Source organism: Podarcis filfolensis (assembly GCF_964270895.1).
Source record: "Podarcis filfolensis genome assembly, chromosome: 2".
Classification (NCBI taxonomy): Eukaryota; Metazoa; Chordata; class Lepidosauria; order Squamata; family Lacertidae; genus Podarcis; species Podarcis filfolensis.
Window position 1 is genome coordinate 20,677,078 of NC_139605.1, and position 20,251 is coordinate 20,697,328.

General features: G+C 47.4%; 1 protein-coding gene across 4 annotated transcripts; it reads left to right on the plus strand.

The window, feature by feature from the left end:
- Positions 1–358: 358 nt before the first annotated feature.
- IMPDH2 (inosine monophosphate dehydrogenase 2) lies at positions 359–19,453 on the plus strand. Of its 4 annotated transcripts, XM_083601559.1 has the most exons (16): positions 483–710; positions 1,919–1,972; positions 4,999–5,047; positions 5,301–5,402; positions 6,157–6,231; positions 7,277–7,483; positions 8,789–8,876; positions 9,509–9,708; positions 10,152–10,242; positions 10,995–11,090; positions 11,535–11,606; positions 15,461–15,604; positions 16,801–16,945; positions 17,298–17,441; positions 17,684–17,767; positions 19,136–19,453. In XM_083601559.1, exons 1-16 carry the CDS (start codon positions 613–615, stop codon positions 19,155–19,157), a joined length of 1,671 nt encoding a protein of 556 aa, XP_083457685.1. In that variant the 5' UTR covers positions 483–612; the 3' UTR covers positions 19,158–19,453. The 4 variants fall into 4 exon arrangements, with proteins under 4 accessions (XP_083457688.1, XP_083457686.1, XP_083457685.1 ...); XM_083601560.1 differs by lacking the exon at positions 1,919–1,972 and having other exon boundaries at positions 422–710; XM_083601561.1 differs by lacking the exon at positions 11,535–11,606.
- Positions 19,454–20,251: the final 798 nt, after the last annotated feature.

The window sequence follows — 20,251 nt, forward strand, 5'->3', positions numbered from 1 at the left end:
TTTTTTGGGGGGCCCTAAGCTATAGCTTGTTTCGCTTATAAGTAAATCTGGCACTGCCATATCCACACCGTGTTGGGGTCCCCGGCCCACTTCTCTGCACACAGCGCAGCTAAAAAGAGTGGCTCTTTAAAAAAAAAAAGACAAAAGGGACTACTAAATAAAACTGTTGTTCTGCCCAAATGACCTCATAGAAAATGAGTGGGAAAAGGAACGTCTTCCGTTTTCCCGCTCTTAACTCGTTACTTCGGGACAAGAAGCGAGGGGAGGGGTAAGAGGAAGGAGGGAGGCGAAGCCCGTCCAGCCTGCCGCGCATGAGCCCGCGCGGCCGCCGTAGCCCGCTTTCCACCTTCCCCGCCCCACCCACAAGGCAGAGTGGAGGCGGGGAAGAAGAGAAACATGCGCGGACGGAGCGGCGTGACGCAAGGACGCGTCGTCGCCTGGGGCGGGGTTTCCTCCTCGAGCTCCATGCTCTTGTACCCGGCGGCGCCGACGCTTGACTCTCTTGTCGGCGAGGGCGCGTGGCAGAAGAGGCAGAGCCTCGCGCGCGCTTTCTGCTTCTGAGGCCGCGAGGGAAGAAGCACACGCGGCCCGCGCGCGCGCGCCTACCCACCCATGGCCGATTACCTGATCAGCGGCGGCACCGGCTACGTGCCCGACGACGGGCTCACGGCGCAGCAGATGCTCAACTGCGGAGATGGGCTCACCTACAAGTGAGGAGGCGCCTGGGAAGGCCGTGGGGCGGGGGTGGTAATGGGGGGGGTCGGCGCTACGTCTCCACCCGCGGGAAATCCGCCTCGAGGAATTTTCACAGGTTCTTCTTTTTTCTTTTAATGCTGGGGGGCATTGGATGCCCCTTGGGACCCCGCACGCGGAATTTGGGGTGTGTGTTTGTGTATTGCACCCGCGACATGCTATTACAACCCGAGGAAAGTGAAGGTTATAATGATGGCTTTGGCACGGGGTGAAGGAAAGTGGGGCTGGGGGTGCTCAAATAATAATAATAATAATAATAATAATAATAATAATAATAATAATAATAATAATAATAATAATTTATTTATACCCCGCCCATCTGGCTGGCTTTCCCCAGCCAATCTGGGCGGCTTCCAGAAAAAATATTAAAATACATCAAACAGTAAAAGCTTCCCTAAACATGAATGCTCGAATTAACCTTTCACCCCAGGGGGTTCCTCTGGGTCTTTGAGAAAGGATTTGCCGAGCCCCTAGGATCCCCCCTCCCTACCCTCGCACTTTTGTCTATTTTGAAGCCGAGGGTGGGCTAGTTCCAGTAGTAGGAGCAAATGTCCTTCTGCCCATTGCTCCCTATGGAGAAGCCTAGACTCTCGGTCTGCAACTTCAGAGAGAGTGTGTCCTGAGAGGCAAAACCCTCGGCCTGAACATGCAGACCTTGTTTCTCCCCCGCTCTAGAACTTCCAGAAAGATCTCGTGGAGTAGATTCCTTTTTGCGTGGTAGTGCAGATAGCACAGTCGGTAGACCATGAGATTCTCAATCTCAGGGTCCTGGGTTCAAGCCCCATGTTGGATGAAGGATTCCTGCATCGCAGGGGCTTGGGCTAGATGATCCTCACGGTCCCTTCCGACTCCACAGTTCTTTGATTCTATATGAGATCACCTTTCTCAGTTCTTCATTGGGTGAGTGGAATGTGTCTGCTGGCTAGTACTGTATAAGTAGAACTGTTGCCAAGTATCCCTCTTCCTGTGCGAGATGTTCCCTGAAAGCTCATGTTTGAGGAATCCTTTCTGCTTAGCGGATCTCTCCTCTCCCTCCCCTCCTTGGCCCTTCCCTTTTTTTTTTTTTTTTATACTTCACCTTTGACATAATTCCGCAGAATAGTCAGTCCTCCTCAGGGTCTGTTGAATCCCGCACCCAGCAAGACCTTTTGTGTTTTTTATCTAGTAACTGCGCAGATGATCCCAGCCCTTGCGAGAGACCATGGAGCCAGAATATCATGTAACAGTTTCTCTGATTACACTTGTGTATCGGTGTATGTTCCTAAACCACCTGCTGGTCCATATGACAAGTCTGAGCGCGTTTAGTCATAATCCTTCTATAAGAAGAAAGCCGTAAGCAGCATAGAATGTACGCCTGATCCAACCTCTTAAGAACATGAATCGGCAGTATAAAGTTGCTATCTTGTTAGAGTTGTATACTGTGAGTTTTTGGTGAGAGGGGGTTTTTATTTCCATTTTTCTGTCTCTTCCACCGCTTAGTCTCTTCCTATCCATGTGGAGACTCACGTGATGCCAGATGATCTGTGGTTGCACACAGGCTCCGCGAGTTCCTCCCTAACTAGACGTGCAATATGAACCCTCTGAGAAACTTACTTGGAAATAATTCCTGCACGAGAAAGCTGACCCTCTTTTTAGCAGCCACAACCCCTCAGCCCTCCCCTTTTAGAGAACAGCAATCTATAAATAAATTATTTCTGTTTGGAAACAAACTTTGCAGTTGGAGAAGCAGCTTTTTTTTTTTTTAAAGGAAGAACATGAGCAGTCACCTTCCACCCAGTGAAGGATGCCATAAAGGACGAGGATAAACAGACTCATTCTGAATTTTGGCAAGACGGAGGTGCTGCGAGTGGGTGGTTCTGCCTTGTACTATCTGGGCCAGTATTGCCAACACTATCAGCGGCTCTCCCTGGTTTCAGTTAGGAGTCTTTCCCTAACTTGGGAGACACTAGGGATTGAATCTGGGACATTTGGCATGCAAGGCAGATGCTCTACCACTGTGCCTACAGTCCTTCACCAAAGCTAGGGATCATTAGGAAGCTGCCTTATACCAAATCAGACCACTGGTCCTTCTAGCTCAGTATACACTGACTGGCAGCAGTTCTCCAGCATTTCAAACCAGAGTCTCTCTCCCAGCCCTTGCTGGGGATTGAACCAGAGTCCTTCTGCATGCAAATCAGATGCTCTGCTACTGAGCTTATGGCTCTTCCCATTTCCTGAAAGTCAGTCGCTTCCTGGAAAAATAAAATAGTACAAGCTAATGCACACACATGGGTGGCGCTGTGGGTTAAATCACAGAGCCTAGAACTTGCCGATCAGAAGGTTGGCGGTTCGAATCCCCGTGACGGGGTGAGTTCCCGTTGCTCGGTTCCTGCTCCTGCCAACCTAGCAGTTCGAAAGCACATCAAAGTGCAAGTAGATAAATAGGTACCACTTCGGCGGGAAGGTAAATGGCGCTCCCATGCACTGCTCTGGTTCTCTAGAAGCGGCTTAGTCATACTGGCCACATGACCCGGAAGCTGTACAACAGCCCCCTCGGCCAGTAAAGCGAGATGAGCGCCGCAACCCCAGAGTCGGTCACGACTGGACCAAATGGTCAGGGGTCCCTTTACATTTACCTAATGCACATATTTACCAATGCCTTTAAACTGTGTCTCGGGTCCACCAACATCGGGACATAAGGATCATGTTTCAGGATCAGACCAAGAGTCCCATCTCATCCAGCATTCTGTTTCCAACAGCAGTAAGCTTTTGGGGGGCTTACAAACAAGGCATGAGAGCAACAGCATTATCTATTTCAGTTGCTTCTGGCAACTGGTGCCAGCGGCGCTTCCGTATGATACCCCTGGTATGTGGAAATTCCATTTAGATTTCCATGACTTAATAGCTGCTGGTAGAGAGGTAGTCAATGCAATAGGAAGGTCTTCACAGGTCTCCTGGAAGGTTTCCAAGTTGGGGACATGGCATCTGTTAAACATCAGCTAACTTTTTCCTGTAGAACATTTTGCTCGGGAGTTTCACAACTTTGTTTTCTTGGAGACTTTCGGGGGGTGGGGGGCTAAATACAGCTGGGCATACATGTGGTGGGGGTTGTTCTAACTTCTAAAACTCGGGAGATGCCAAAGATTCAAACCTCCGTGGAAGATTCCTGCTTTGATTTGGGAATCTTTGCACGTGCGAAAGTATCTTGCATTGTCAGACTTCTGGTCTGTCTGGTTCAGTCTTGTTTACTCTCTGTGGTAGTAGCTCTCCCAGGGTCTCTAGCAAAACATTTTGCCCATCACGGCAACCCAATATTCTGTTAACGAGGCGGTTCCTGGCAGTGAATGAGAAACATTTTGCTGAGCTACAGGACCCTCTCTCAAACAGTACATAACGAGGTTATAGGCTTGGTTGGGAGAAGCAGTAAGTTCAAGCAGAAGGCAATTGGTGCAATCAAACCACTTTACCTCTGCCACTCATAGCCATCCCAGAGGTGTGTATTATGTGAAGTTGTATGACTAAAACTTTCTACTTGATTTCCCTCTGAAAAATGAAGCCAGCGAGGTTGTGGTACAGGAGCAAGGGCAGTCTGATGTTTCCCCTCTGCACCAAAGCCCTGATTCAAATCCCTTAACCTCCCAAGAGTGCTGTTAGATGTGGAAGGGAAACCATATGAACACTAAAATTGTGACTGTATATTTTCTCCTACAAATTTAAAAGTAGCTTGAGAGCGATTTGAGGAATTGCCTTGTGGGTAAAGGACCTTTGGCTCTCCAGATCAGTTGCTGAACTACAACTCCCATCAGCCCTGGCAAGCATTGTCAATGTTCTTGGGTGATGGGAGATGTAGTTCATCAACATTGGGAGGCCCAAATGTTCCCTACATTTTTTAAACCCTTTCTCTTACCTGAGCCATGTTCCTGATTCAAATCTTCCCCTTGCAGGCACTGTTTCTTTAAGGAGGAAATTTTGTTGGGGGTTCCAATCAGAGAACTTCAGGAGGTTCCCCAGGTGGTATTCAACTGAACTTTTCTCAATAGTAGACCCACTGAAACTAATGATCATGACTAAGTTAGTTCCATTAATTTCAGTGGGTTTGCTCTGAATAGAACTTAGTCGAAAACCCCACACACAGGTACAGTCATTATTTATCTCGGCAACGTGCTGCAGCGAACCACAGATTACATTATAAAGCCTTTTACTTGTTAAAAGCTCTGTATTAGGCTTCCAAAAATAATTTTTCTTCTTCTTTCCTTTGTTATTCAGCGATTTCCTTATTCTCCCTGGCTACATAGACTTTACTGCAGACCAAGTGGTGAGTATGAGACTAAAGTTTGTATAATATATAAAATCAGTGTCATGAAGCAAGTGCTTTCTGCGCTGTAGGAGATTCCTTTCTGTTTGTCTCTTTTTATAGTACTAACTGAGCATTTTGGAATCTGCAGTGTTAGTTCTGCAGTGTTAGTTCTGATGGGTCACTAAGTGTGTGAAGGTGCGATGACAATGGTGCTTGAAAAGATCGCAAATAAAGCCGCCTGCTGTTTCAGCCAAACTCTCTTTATTTTAAGGACCTGACTTCTGCTCTGACCAAGAAGATAACCCTGAAGACTCCCTTGGTATCCTCCCCTATGGACACTGTAACAGAGGCCTGCATGGCCATTGCAATGGCGGTAAGAAACCAGGGCAGGAGGGAGAGAGAGCTTACCTTAGTTTAGAGTAGAGTGTGTGTGTGTGTGTGTGTGTGTGTGTGAAAAATACTTCTTGGTATCTTGGTAAATCCCTATGGGGCGTAAAGAGTATTTTCCCTCAAATCTTTTCATCTGCAGTCCAAAACACACATGCTTAGGAGTGAGGCCTGTTCAACACAGTAAGGCTTGCTTCTTATTAAACGTGCCATGGCCGTGTCTGTAATCATTTTTTTAAAATTAGCCAGAGAAGTAGTAGTCCCTTCCAATTCTACTTTTATGCTTATTCCCTACAGTATTTAAAATTCTTAGTATATCAGTTCTTAGCTGGGTTTTGTTTTTTTTAAATGCAGAGCCTTATGCAACCCAACAACAACAGTTTGGCTTGTGAGCCATGCCTGCTAACCTTCTCTCTGCCCTTGGTCAAAGGCAGCAAAGAAGTACAGTGGTACCTTGGTTTACGAACTTAACCCATTCCGGAAGTCCGTTCTTAAACCAAAGTGTTCTTAAACCAAGGTGTGCTTTCCCATAGCAGCGGGGGACTCAATTTACAAATGGAACACACTCAACAGGAAGCGGAACATGTTCTGCTTCCGAGGCAAAGTTCACAAACCAAAACACCTATTTCCGGGTTTGCAGCGTTCTTAATCCAAGTTGTTCATAAACTAAGCTGTTCTTAAGCCAAGGTAGCACGGTATTATTTCTGTTCCAACTTAAACTTCTTTCTATATCTTCTCAGCTCACAGGTGGAATTGGATTCATTCATCATAATTGTACCCCAGAATTCCAGGCCAACGAAGTACGGAAAGTTAAGGTAAAACCATCTTCTGTGTATACAAATGTCCCTGGGGAGAGGGGTTTGATAACAGGTTTGGATATTGCCCAGCACTGCTTTGTGAGGTGGTATTCTGCTGTAGACATAGTTTACTCACCTGTGCCTTTACCACAAACGTATGGCTGTATGATTAGGTGCCCTCTCCCCTCTTGTGTACAAGTGCCCGTCACCTCCCTTGGTTCTAATTATGTTAATAGTTGCATTTGCACCGACGTTCATTGTGATTTATGTGGAACAGAGTTCACTTTGTAACCATGCTTCGAAATGGCGTGCTGTTTGTTCACTAAGAATCTTGGCTGCTGGACTCTTAAAAGATGGTCCTGTTGCATTTGAGGTATACAGAAAGTTCTGACTGGTGTTTTGGCATCAACCCATAGTAGCTGTTGACGCCCTCAGTACCGTATTTTTCGCCCTATAGGACGCACTTTTTCCCCTCCAAAAATGAAGGGGAAATCTGTGTGCGTCCTATGGGGCGAATGCAGGCTTTTGCTGAAGCTTGGAGAGCGAGAGGGGTCGGTGCGCACTGTCCCCTCTCGCTCTCCAGGCTTCAGGAAGCTATCAGCAAGCCTGGGGAGCCTGTGGGAGTTCCCGCAGGGCTCCCTAGGCTGCGGATAGCAGCCTGCTGCCCGGAGCGCGGGGCGCGCTGAAGCCGCGGCTGGGGGGGGGATAATTCCCCCCCCCTTTATTCCTCCCCCCCCCAAAAAAAACTAGGTGCGTCCTATGGGCCGGTGTGTCCTATAGGGCGAAATATACGGTACATTCGGGCAAGATGCTTTGGTCTCCTGGATGAACTGGGCATAGCAGGCTACCTGTCTTATTCTTTATTTCTGTACTTGCAGCTGTCTGGATGAGCCCCTAACCATGTTTGAAAGCCACACACTACAATGCTGCAGTTACTGATGGCCATTCCCCCATGAGAGTCCTGTCTGGCTCCACAGACATCTGCTCCCCCCACTTCATATCTTTATGTAACTATTTTGTATGCGGCTCAAAATTCTCCTTCTGAATTCGTGTGTTGCTCCAGAAATACGAACAAGGATTTATCACGGACCCAGTGGTGCTGAGCCCCAAAGATCGCGTGCGAGATGTTTTCGAAGCGAAAGCCCGCCATGGGTTCTGCGGCATCCCTATAACAGATAATGGGAAGATGGGCAGCCGACTCGTGGGGATTATTTCATCCCGAGACATCGACTTTTTGAAGGAAGAAGAGCATGACCTGCCTCTCAGCGAGGTCAGTGGGGTTATTTCTTCTGGGATCAGTAAGCAGGGCTAGAACTTGTGCTGGGGCATTGTGTGGACCTCTAGCATTATTGTTTTTGCATTGGCCAAAGGAATTATGTTTAATGTCTTGGAGCACTAGAGCATAGCACAGGTTTGTGGGGTTTTTTGCAACTTTTTCTGTTCGCTTGGCTCATTTCCCCTCGCATTGCATAATGAAAGCCTTCTGGAGCTAGCATTAGCGTAACCGCTGTATAGCTGGGCATCGGATTTCAGCAGTGCTACGTTCTGCAATGCTTTGGAGCCCGTTCTGCTCTCCTGCGCTATCTTTAGGCTGTGCTGACACAACCAGCAGGATGCACGCTGCCCAAGAGCGGCCTTAAATCATCTCTGATTACCCTCCAGTGGGAGTTGCGAGTGACATGCTTTGAAAAGAGCTCTGGAGAGATGTGAACTTCAGGGAGGGGGAGAGATGCTGAGCAAGGCTGGAAGCTTTTGTTTTCTGTTGCTCCTGTCTGGGTGAGACACTTTAAGGCCACTCTTCTCACATTTCTTACTCTGGAAGAGTCATGTGTGGAAGTTGATAGGAAGTAGTTTGAGGACTTGACTTGACTTGGGATCACGAATACAATTAAGCCTAGAAAATAATTGTTGAGTCTTAATGGCAGATAGCTCAACCGCTCATACTTTAAACGTAGGGTACATGAGCCATTGAGGTTGCAAATGTTTGTGGGTTGTAGTGTTTTCAGACTACAGTTGGAGGATTGTGTGATTTACTTTATTTAAATATTTATAAACCACACTTTTGTGGAAAATACAACAAGGCAGGGCACAGCATAAAAATACACTGCCACTATAATACCAGGGCAAGCTTTAATAACATAGCAGTAAAACTGGTTGGTAAAAAAACAACAACACATTTTTATTTGCTGCCACTGACATTACGTTGCTTTTAGGTGGTTAGTAGTTACCATATTTAAATGCTTTATTGTTGTGAGCTGCCCAGAGAACACTGTTACTGCATGGCATACAAATGATTTAAACAATAATAAATAATATTTCTGATCTGCACTATGATGTTCTCAAGTACCACTGCCCTTCTCCCTCTAGCAATTTTTGCCTAGTGTGATCAAAATGCTGTCAACCCTCCTTTAACTGTGAACAAAATAAAAATTCTGCTGCTGTTTGAGACTCTCCTGCAGCTCTCTTCGTTCCTTGAGACCCCATCTGAACATTTGTTCTTCTGCTACTCAGAACGGCTCAGTTTGGCCCAGGCGCAGAGGACAGCGTCTTTACTTTGCTCTTTGGTTTTCCTTAGATCATGACCAACCGGGAAGACCTCGTTGTAGCACCTGCAGGAGTTACGTTAAAAGAAGCTAATGAAATCTTGCAGAGGAGTAAAAAAGGTCAGTGGGAATAGATGTGTGGTATTCCGTGCATACTATGCTAAATCAGTGAACATGTGGCTCATCCCATGTTTTAACCTCATAATTTGATGTGCCAATGGTAATGGCACAATTACTTTCCACTCCTAGGGCATGAATTTTACCAGCGTCTTGAGCAAAGGCTTATAATGTGACCCAGAGGTGTCTCCAAGTACCTTGAGCTAAGCCCAGTTTGCTTTGAGTGGAGAAGGTCAAAGGTTCAAAGAATTGTCATGCCTCTTGTGGGGGGAAATCAAAACATCAGTGTAGTTAGTTGTACAGAGCTGCAGCTTCCAGGCTTAAACCCTTATTCCACAGTGGACTTGTTCAAGTGCCTTGTCATTACCTCTTCCAGCTTGGATTCTCAATAGCAGCATTTTCCCTTTTCTTTCTCTGTATTTTGGTCAATTTGAATATTTTGTGAATAGGTGCCTGACAACGCAGACTGATTAATGGGCTTGTGGACTTCAGGCTTTGTATTTATCTATTGCTCCAGTTTACTTTGATCATTATTTTTGCCGCTGAAAAATCAAAGAGAATGAAAAACAAAAGCAGATGAAAAACCTTCGGGAAGAGTTAAAATTGCAACTCAGAGATAACTTTTGGCATTCCAGGAAAACTGCCCATCGTTAACGAGAAGGGGGAGTTGGTGGCCATAATTGCACGCACAGACCTGAAGAAGAATCGGGACTACCCGCTTGCGTCAAAAGATGCCAAGAAGCAGCTGCTCTGTGGGGCTGCCATTGGGACCCATGAAGATGACAAATACCGTCTTGACTTACTAGTGCAAGCTGGTGTGGACGTTGTTGTTCTGGTGAGTCCTAGGGGTGGTAAGCGAGTTTTAGTAGTATGCAGTAGGGGTGATGCCTTTTTTAGTGCAATCTGGACTTTTCTATGTGGAGCTGATTTCGTTGATTGTGTGCAGAGGGGCTCTTGTCTGGAGCTCCTGCCCACCTAGCAGTTCGAAAGCACCCCTAAGTGCAAGTAGATAAATAGGTACCGCTTTCTAGCGGGAAGGTAAACAGCGTTTCCGTGTGCTGCGCTGGTGCTGGCTCGCCAGAGCAGCTTCGTCACGCTGGCCACGTGACCCGGAAGTGTCTCCAGACAGCGCTGGCCCCCGGCCTCTTAAGTGAGATGGGCGCACAACCCTAGAGTCGGACACGACTGGCCCGTACGGGCAGGGGTACCTTTACCTTTACCTTTTACTCTGATGAAAAGCAAGCTTCTAGACCTCATTCCTCTTCTTTTTAATCCCAGGATTCTTCTCAGGGGAATTCCATCTTCCAAATCAACATGATCAAATACATCAAGGAGAAATACCCTGAGCTGCAGGTCATTGGAGGCAACGGTAACAAGATGTTTGCTAATATAAACTTTTAAAATGTGGTCGTGTTCTTTGGGTTGTAAAACGGACTTGTAAATAAATCTACAGAAGTTTCTAGCTTTTTGGCTCCCCTCCCCCCAAAAAACCCCCACTAGCTGGCTGGAGGCTGGCAGAGGAGAGATGAAGGGCTTTCTCCAACAGCCCACAGGCTGGCAGTGATAGAGAGACAGAAAAAAGGGGATTCCCCATTCACTTTTGGCTCTGGGGCGACTCTCTGCTGCCATGCAGCCCCTGAGGAAATGCAGCCCTCGACAAAAGAATAGGCTCCAAGCCCTTTTTTTAAAGTCATGAGTGCCGCCATCGGCACCTCCAAATCCTAAGCTTGCTAGAATGCCACAAATAAAAACATGGAATTCAGCAAGACACACTTTTCACACCAGACAAAACCTCTGGTGCAACCAGAGGTCAAACATCTGGCATTCCCTAACCTCCTTCTCTGAATTAACAAAAGAAGGCACTTTGGTTGTACAGGTTGTTCCCTTCTCTTGTTAACACCATCACGTTGGTGAGATGGCCGAAGCCCAGCCAGCCAGCAAGAATTGGAATCCAAGCCTGCCCTTTTCAGCTGAGATTGCAGTGGCTTCCTCTGTGCAAAGCCGGTCCTATCTCTTTGGAAGGGAAAACGTCACTGTCGCAAGCGCAGGGTGACGGAGACCGGTTTTCTATCTCTTCCCCCTCCCTTCCCCCATTTCGTAATATTTTCCTCCTTTTCCTAGTGGTGACGGCGGCTCAGGCGAAGAACTTGATTGACGCCGGGGCCGATGCCCTGAGGGTCGGCATGGGCAGCGGTTCCATCTGCATCACGCAAGAAGGTATTCAATTCCCGCTGCAGATCATTAACACATTCTCTTCCCCAGTGCCTTGTTTAAAGAACCTAATCGTAGCCCTCCAGAAGCACCAGCCCAGTGCCTGGAAAGGAGGGGAATTGTATCTGGTCCATTGAGTCCTTCCGATACTGAGGTGGGCTTCTGCCCTTTTGCCATGCCAGTGGTACAGAGGCTGTCCCTGTGAGCAACCAGGACAGAGGAGTTGTGACTCTGAGCATGTAGCAGATTAATTGTGTATAAAGTCAGCAATGGAACAGAGAGGAGAGATGTGCTGGGCTGCCAGGCCAGGGCCAATTCTGTACTAATGGAGCGCAGCCCAACTGCACAGTGCCAGCATGCTGGCGTTGTGTCAGCTCTTCAGGGCGCCCTCCTGGTTCCTGAGCTGCTTTCCTCTCACCTCTAAACTGTATGTGTTTTTGTCTTGTTCAGCTGCTCCAAAGATCCCTCCAGACCTAAAGTCCCACAGCCCCAAATGCCCTTCCACAGTCACTGGCACCTATAGTAAGTCATTGCCCCCTTCCCCTCACCCCTTAATTTTGTGCCTTGGAGCAAGGCTTTGATTGGCTGCCCATTGCCCCGCCCCCCCTGCTTGTTTTGAGAATAATCTAGTTGTAGACGCACTTGGGGTTTTGTGGCTTTGGATACTGGTTGTTAAAGCTGAGACACTCTCTTGATTCTGAGCCTTTCCTAAAGCAGGGTTTCAAAGTTGCCCTTAATGGTACTAGCTGGAGTTCTTTCTCTCTTCTTAAATCCAGGACTGTATGGATTTTTTTAAAAAAAATTACCTTGACTGCTTCCTTTCTCTTGGTGGGCAAAGGTGCCATAATTAACGGCACGTGCGGCAGCAGCAGCTGTGATTCTACAAGTTAAATTAACTAAATTCCAACCACATATACAAAATAGGTAAATTGTAATTTTCAGGGGGTTAATTAGATTGACTGCTGTTACCAGTACGGTTGGCGGGGATTGTTTACATTTACTAGGAAGATCCCAGTTTCGTGCAGGGTAGCCTTAGCTTGCCTGAGTATTTTCCTTTATAATGATGGAAGGATTTTGTCTTGCACTGATGACCATATCCATATTGCAGCATTGATAATGGATAGGAAACCTTTTTAACGATGCTCAATTTCAGCCTACTTTAGGTAATTCTAAGCCTTTATTGTGAGTAAATTAGGTGATCATTTCTAGGCAGATTCTTAAGTATTTGAAAACCACAGTCCCTGTCCTGTATGTTCCCCATCCTTAGTCCATGGTAGTTGTTTTTACCTACCTACGGGCTTGTCTACGCAGCTTTAAAGTGCCCCCAAAGTAGCCACGTGGAAAAGGGCTTTAGCTACCGTTCTACACAGATGAATGAGAGCTTCCTTTTTGGGCATGGAGATTCTCCGCGGGAAGTGGGAATAGCCTTTCCCCGAGAACACCGGCTGCTCTCCTGTTTGCTTGCCACAGGGAATACCAGTAGCCATTTGCTAGGCGTTCCATAGGGAAGATATGCTCATTTTTCCTTGTAGTTGGTTGCCATGAGAGGACTTAGGTCCTTCTCTTGTCCCATACAGAACTAGCTCATTCTCTTTTAGAGAGCTATTTCTGTTATGAAGTCAAAGTTGCTGTTTTTAAAAAGTAAAAACAGTCATTTCAGGTATTGGCCTGATTTGGGGAAAAAGCATTCGGTGCCAGATTTCTGTAACGGCCAAAGAACTATGATCTCTGCTCACCTGACAGACAGCGAGCACAGCTTCCCATGTGCATTTTCAGGTTTCTTTTCCATGTGCATGTGTACTTTTTTTGGATCCCAGCTGTGGTAGTCAACACAGTTATGGACTTTATATCCCTGACATGTCTCTTTGAGGTTTTTGACACAGTTGCAATCAGGGCTCTGGGCAGGTTAGTCCAGTAAGAATTCAGCATCGCCCACTCTGGACCTCTTATCTCTTTAAGGTCAATATGGCAACAAATGTCTGATACATGCATGGTGTAATATTAACCTGCCTCCAAGTTGGATACTTTGACAAATGTGAAGGCGGCAGAGAGACTTGTAGTGCCGTAAATCCACAAAGTACATAATGAAACAGGAACAGACCAATAACACACACACACACACACACCCTCCCACAAACACATTTACAAGGTCATAGAATGTTAATCGGCCAATGGCCTGGTTGAAGAGAAACATTTTCACCTGGTGCCCAAGATGTATTGAAGGCTCCAGACAACCAACCCCCACCCCACCGCGGGAGAGCATTCCTCAACTCCGCAATTGCTTTTGCATTATTATAACTGTCAAAATTCAGGATACGGAGCAAAAGCTATACAATGAAGTTGCTAGTTGCAGTAGCAGAACCTTCATATTATAGGTTCCAGTTGCAATCTTTATATCTCTGTATTAAAGGATCTTGAGAAGCTGAGCTAGGAACAACCTTTTCCTGAGACTCTGGAAAACTGCTACCGGTCAGTGTAGATCAGTGAGACCTCTGGGCATAGGACGGTATATAAATTCTAATAATAATAGACAACCAACGGGCTAGGAAAGGTGCAGCCTTAAGATAATATAACCAGCTATCTAACAGGGTTACCAGCTGGTTTGTGATGACCCAAGAACCCAATTTTAATCTGTTATGGCTCTTAAATGCAGTAAGAGTTTGTGAGCATATATTCCCAGGCAACTCTCTTAAGCAAGGTGGCAGGCTTCAAAGGGAGAGCGAGAAAAGGGGTGTTTGCATCTGCTGTAGGCCTGATTGCAACCAGTACGTGGTCCTGGAACTCCTCATCCCAGGGATTATGGTCCTCGACTTCAAAAACGTTGCCCACCCCTGCTTTACGACAATGATGAGTTTGTCTAATAAAAGACCAGGCTTGCCCGTCTTTTGATTTATCTCTTATTCTGTGGAACTCCGAATGGCAGCGACGTTACCGTACCAAATTATTACGGCAAATTTCAAACCCTGCTTTGGAAGTCAACACCTGTGTAAGGCAATAGGTTGTAGGACTGTGTCTTGCTCCCTGGTGCCAACATGTTAATTCATAAAGGGCTGGTCTCAGTGTAGAGTTCTGTACACCATTGTTGCAAAGGTCGGTTACGCACATGACCTGGTTCCTACGACCAGAGTATAGGGTGGGTGTTTATGTACGTATGGAACAAACTGCTTCATTGGCTTGTCGGAAACGCTGCTCTCAACATTAGGCAGCCTCAGCAAAAGCGAGACCACCTCTTTAGCACTAACACTGTTTCATCTTTTTGGCAGTCCATTTCATGATTGATTTGAGTTCCAGTTCAATGCAGTTGATTTCAGTGAATTTGAAACTCGCATTTCCTAGAATGGACGAGATTCCCTTTCCGGGCTGCCTGTACTGAGCCCTAGAAAGTGAAGGGGAATGGGTGAAACGACAGATGAGCTGGTGCAAAAAGTGGCTTGTGTCTGGCTCGGTTTCTTGGTGAAGCACCGAGTTAGCTCTGGCGGTGCAGATAGCAACCCTGAAACCCTGCATTCAACGGGAAGTTTGCACTCTTTGACTAATCTTGCATGGTCACAATCTCATCTGGTACACTATTCTAATCGTGGCAGAGAAAAGCCTCCCGGTGTGGGGGAAAGAAAGCCCTCTTTGGGAGAAAGGGTGGTACACTTCTGGCAAGAGTTTTTGCATGTCCTTGGCTGTGCGGTATGCATCGCTTCCAGAATGCACATCCCAAGTGGCACGTGGGTGGAAACAGCGAGCAAATCCGGGACAAATTGATGAAATTGAGCACAGAAGAGCTCCTATTGACACATGGGGTGTGTTCTGCAGGAATCTTTCATTTGAGGAATGTTCACTTCCTCTACCATCTTGTGCTTTAGATGGAAACAGGCCTATACACAGCCGCCCTGTGTGCCAGGAGATAACTGGCTTGATAATAACTCCCATGTGAGCCCTCATGTCCCCTCCACCAAGCATAAACAGGGCTTTTGTTATATTCCGAATGTTTCTTGTATTCCGGTTGGATGCCACGTGCAAGCAAGGTCAGTGGGACTCAAGACTGCATGGATTTTTATCTGCTCTATGAGCTGTTTCAGAAGCCTTCCCTGGCCATTGGAGCAGCACACACGTGCTCCATATGTTAGTTACATCAGGGTCCCCCCCCCCACTCTACGCCTTCACATCTCAATTTTAGTTGCATTCTGGGATGAAGATCTGGAGGGTGCTCCCCCTGCAGGCTGACTTGCTTTACTCTGTCTAATACGTAAAGGCAGTAGCTGAAAGAAGCCATGTGCCTTTCTAAAACTTTGCGTGCTGAAGACGGGGATTCCGTCAAAGGGTCTGCCTCAGACCAGACTCTGATGGTTCTTCTGCTTCTTCTTTTTCTGTCTCTCTGGATTTAGTCCTGGCATGTGGAAGGCCTCAGGCCACAGCAGTCTACAAAGTGTCTGAGTACGCCAGGAGGTTTGGCGTGCCGGTGATTGCGGATGGCGGCATCCAGACTGTTGGGCACATCGCCAAGGCTCTGGCGCTTGGCGCTTCCACAGGTGAGATGGCAATGGCGGTCGACTTGGATTTCACTGAGAGCTTGCAAGGCTTGGTTGTGCACCAGGGAACTCTGCCACTGCCTCCAGATGTGCTGTACCAGACACATCTGTCCTGCATGGGGCAAGTGGTTACTAGGTAGAGCAGGTGAAACAGCTATAAGTTGTGTTGCATTAATGCACTGCTGTGGGGAATACTGGTGTTAAACCTGTGTGTACCTCTGGGAAACCAGATTGGGCAAGATTTCCCAGTGCTTGGAGGTGTGTGAATGCCCGTATAAGATCCGCCCGGGATGATAGAGCAAAGGGCAGGTGATAAATGGAAAGAAAAAAAAATCCACTGTGAGAGAGGCTTGTGCGACACTTAAAAGTTTCCTCCAGTGATTGTAATGCCTTACGGCAGTGTTTCTCAACCTTGGGTCCCCAGATGTTGTTGGACTACAAGTCCCATCATCCCTGAGCTCTGGCCTTGCTAGCTAGGGGTGATGGGAGTTGTAGTTCAACAACATCTGGAAACCCAAGGTTGAGAAAGGCTGCCTTAAGGAATGTGTTGCCCTCCAGATGCTGCAGGATTACAGCTGCTGTCATCCCTGACCGTTGGCCAAGCCGGATGGGCTGGGATTAGGCTGCCAGAAATATCTGGAGGGCCACAGGTTCCCAGCCCTGCCTGATAAAGCTGTAGAAAGGTTTCAAAAATTGCAATAGAGCAGGCGTCGGCAGCCACACAAGCAGTTTCAGTTTAGAGCTGTAATACTCTAAATAGCACAGGTAGCTGCCATGCAGATGTGTCCTAGGCAGCAGCAGTGTTTCAACATTGCTCAGAATGGGCTTTCCTCGGTGAAGGAAGCCCCATTCCAGACTGGTGGCACACAAACCCTTGGGAGCTAGTGGGAGGCTGGATCGGGGCCAGGTTGGCTTGTGGTGAATGTAGCATCTCCTTAAGTACATAAAGGAAGTGGAGGTTGTTCTGTTGGATCCCAGCTCTGCCCAAAACCACACACACACACACACACACACACACACACACACACACACACACACACGAAGGGGCTAGATCACGTGAATGTTTTACCTAGCCAGCATCAAAGTTTACACCCCAACCCCTCTAGAGCAGACTGGAAGTGCAAGCCCAGTTCCCCATTGCTTTGCTTTCCCTAGAACGTCACACCACTTGCTCTTGCTCTCTTCGTTGGCTTTAGTGATGATGGGCTCGCTCCTGGCCGCCACAACCGAAGCCCCTGGGGAGTATTTCTTTTCCGATGGGATCAGGCTGAAGAAGTACCGGGGCATGGGGTCACTTGATGCCATGGACAAGAACCTGGGCAGCCAGAATAGATACTTCAGGTAGGAGATGTGTATCCTTAACAGAGGGACTGCTTGAATGGTACCAAGCTGGGCTGCATAAACAAAATAATGCATGCAGATTGAGGAAGATAATAAAACTGACATTCGCCGCTGCCGCTTCACCCCCATGGAATTTTTTCCCACTGGAGGCTTTTCAGACTCTTGCTTTGATGGCGTTTCAGAAGCAAGCCCAGATTTTTCTATCTGGGGCGGGCATCTGGCGACTTAGGCGGAAGACTTGCAGTGCACCCTTCCTTGTTTTCACCATAAACATTTGTTTCTTGCCATCTTTTGGGAAAAGCTTGCAAGCCCAGTTTCTCACAAGCCTTTTCTTGTTCTTTGTGATTCTCAGCGAGACAGATAAAATTAAAGTGGCACAGGGGGTCTCCGGCGCTGTGCAAGACAAGGGCTCCATTCACAAGTTCATGCCGTACCTGATTGCTGGCATCCAGCACTCCTGCCAGGATATCGGAGCCAAGAGTCTAACGCAAGTGAGGTGAGAGCTTTCTGTGCCGCCACCACCCCAGCAAATCTTGTATACTTTGGGATAATGTATGCTGAAGGCATGTGAGCAAGCCACATACAATCTATCAGGCAGACCATGCCTGCCCCTCACTTCCATGATTGGCCCACGTGGGTTGGTCAGCCCACACCATGGTTCCCATCCTGTATTGTTGCAAGAATGCGGCTCTTAGTAGGGAACACTCTGTCACCCTTCTCTTGACTTTTTATTGCCAGGGCCATGATGTATTCTGGAGAGCTGAAATTTGAAAAGAGGACAGCATCTGCCCAAGTAGAAGGAGGGATTCATGGCCTCCATTCGTAAGTTTTTCTGTGCAACTGATCCATCTTGAGTAAGCAGAGCACTTAGCAAACAGGGAAATTAGAAAAGAAAAGAAAAGTGTGTCTCCTGGCTGCCAGGCTGAAAGCAGCCTGTGGCCAGAACCAATTAGGATCCCAAAGGATCCCGAGTGCAGGGAAGTGTCTGAGGTGCTTTAGACACTTCCAAGAATGAACTAACCCAGCAATTACTTTCAATTCTGATGTTTCTTAATACCTTCTGAAGCAGAACTAGCACAAGGCCGTGTTTGCACCTATGGACAAATATCAAAGCAGAAAGGGGCTGCGTTTGTTAGAAAACACCCTGAACTGATCAGAGAGGGCCAGATAGTCTCTGTCCTGTTGAGGCTAGGCCCTTGTTATGTTTGGATTATTTTAGAATTGTGGAGTATAGTGGTACCTTGGTTCTCAAATGGCTTAGTTGTCGAACAAATCGGCTCCTGGGCACTGCAAACCCGGAAGTGTGTGTTCTGGTTCGCAAGCGCTTTTTAGAAGCTGAACGCCTGACGTGGCTTTCGCTTGAGCGCAGGAAGCTCCTGCAGCCAATCAGAAGCCGTGCCTTGGTTTTCAAATGGTTTCGGGAGTCGGAAGAGACTCCCGGAATGGATTAAGTTCGAGAATCAAGGTACCGCTGTACTTCTAACTGCACTATGCAGTGGTGCCTTGGCTTACAATCATAATCCGTTTCGGAGGTCCGGTTGTAAACCAAAACAGGTTGTAACCCAAGGCGCGCTTTCGCCAATGGGGCCTCCAAAAAAAGGGGGGTTGTAATAAAAAAGGGTTGTAGTCCAAAAAAAGGGACACACACTTCTGGGTTTGATGTGGTTGTAATCCAAAACGGTTGCAAACCAAGGTACCGCTGTAAGTGGTTTACAGGTCTTGAGGGTGTTCTTCTTACACCCAATACTAGTACGTAATTGGAGATGGAGACCATGTGAAGATACAGTCAAGGGTCATTGCACTGAAACAAGCCTACGGTCATGCTGTGACCATGCAAATGTATGGTAGTAAAAACAGTGGGGTTCTTTCTTTTGCAGCAGCTGCAGGGTCTGAATCCGGAGCATGCTTCTGCTCTGGGCTGGAGCCCATGGCAGGAATTAGTTCCGAGGAGAAAATAAATTTTAAAATCATTGGGTTCGAGCTGACGTTGTGAATGGAGAGTCGAGGACAAGGGCCAAGACTGCCGTCCACTTCTTCCTTTACTTTAAAAGGGCTCCTGAGGTTGTGAGCAGGGGAGTGGAATTAAGCAGGAGACCCTCTATCTAATTCCATTTGGTAAAAGAGAGCAATAATTTGCTACTTCCGGTGAACAGCGCGCAACTTCAGCTTTCTTTTCTTTCTCTTGCCTAGGTATGAAAAACGCCTTTTCTGATGAAAGTCCCTTGCGCTTTCCCTGAGCCTCATTTTTGCCCTGTGGTGCCTGACCTTTGCTGCCATGATCACGGACTGCTCCCTTCACAGAAGTGCCATTTTGCCGGAGGGGTGGAGCTGCCTGCTGCTCCCCCTTCGCATTATCAGCCGCTTTGACCAAGGGGCTGAAGGTAAAACGCATCAGCCTATTCCAGAAGTGTCAGCTGAACGAGGCTCTGGAGAGGGGTCCTGTGTCTCTGTCTCTGTATTTCTTTTTTTACAATAAAACAAAGAGGCAAGAAGGCCTCTTCCAACTTCTTCCTTGTGCAATTACAGCTATTTGGCAGGGTTCGGTGTCTTTTCTTTTGTCAGTCGTGGATTAGAGTATAGAGCCTTCCAACTGTGTGCTGCTGGGCCTCTACATAGGTACATCCAGACATAACTTTTTATTTTTAGAAGCCCACCCCAGCCTGTGCTGTGCCGCACATTATTTCTCTGCTAAAGTCCACTTGCTTCTTCTATCCAGATGAACAGGTCAGAAGACAATGCCTTTAATACATTCCTCAAACTATAGTTTCAGAATTATGGCTTGAGGGTCTCCATTCCTGCCCCAAACATAGCTGGTATTTAAAACAGGTGTGGCTAACCTTTGCCCATCCTCCAACTGTTCTTGTACTCCTGCCCAGCAGGGCAATAATCAGAGATGATGGGAGTTGTAGTTCAATAACTGCTGAATGGACGCGGGTGGCGCTGTGGTCTAAACCACAGAGCCTAGGGCTTGCCGGTCAGAAGGTCGGCGGTTCGAATCCCTGCAACGAGGTGAGCTCCCGTCGTTCGGCCCTTCTCCTACCAACCTAGCAATTCAAAAGCATGTCAAGTGCAAGTAGATAAATAGGTACCGCTTCGGTGGGAAGGTAAACAGTGTTTCCGTGCGCTGTTCTGGTTTGCCAGAAGCGGCTTAGTCATGCTGGCCACATGACCCGGAAGCTGTACACTGGCTCCCTAGGCCAGTAAAGTGAGATGAGTGCTGCAACCCCAGAGTTGTCCGCGACTGGACCTAATGGTCAGGGGTCCCTTTACCCTTTACCTTACTGCTGAATGACCACCCCCACTGTA

Coding starts and splice junctions, on each gene's coding strand:
- IMPDH2 (XM_083601559.1), top strand. CDS start 613: ATGGCCGATTACCTGATCAGCGGCGGCACCGGCTACGTGCCCGACGAC. Junction 1,973..4,998: donor CCATGGAGCCAGAATATCAT/GTAACAGTTTCT, acceptor TTTGTTATTCAG/CGATTTCCTTATTCTCCCTG. Junction 15,605..16,800: donor GGCGCTTGGCGCTTCCACAG/GTGAGATGGCAA, acceptor CGTTGGCTTTAG/TGATGATGGGCTCGCTCCTG.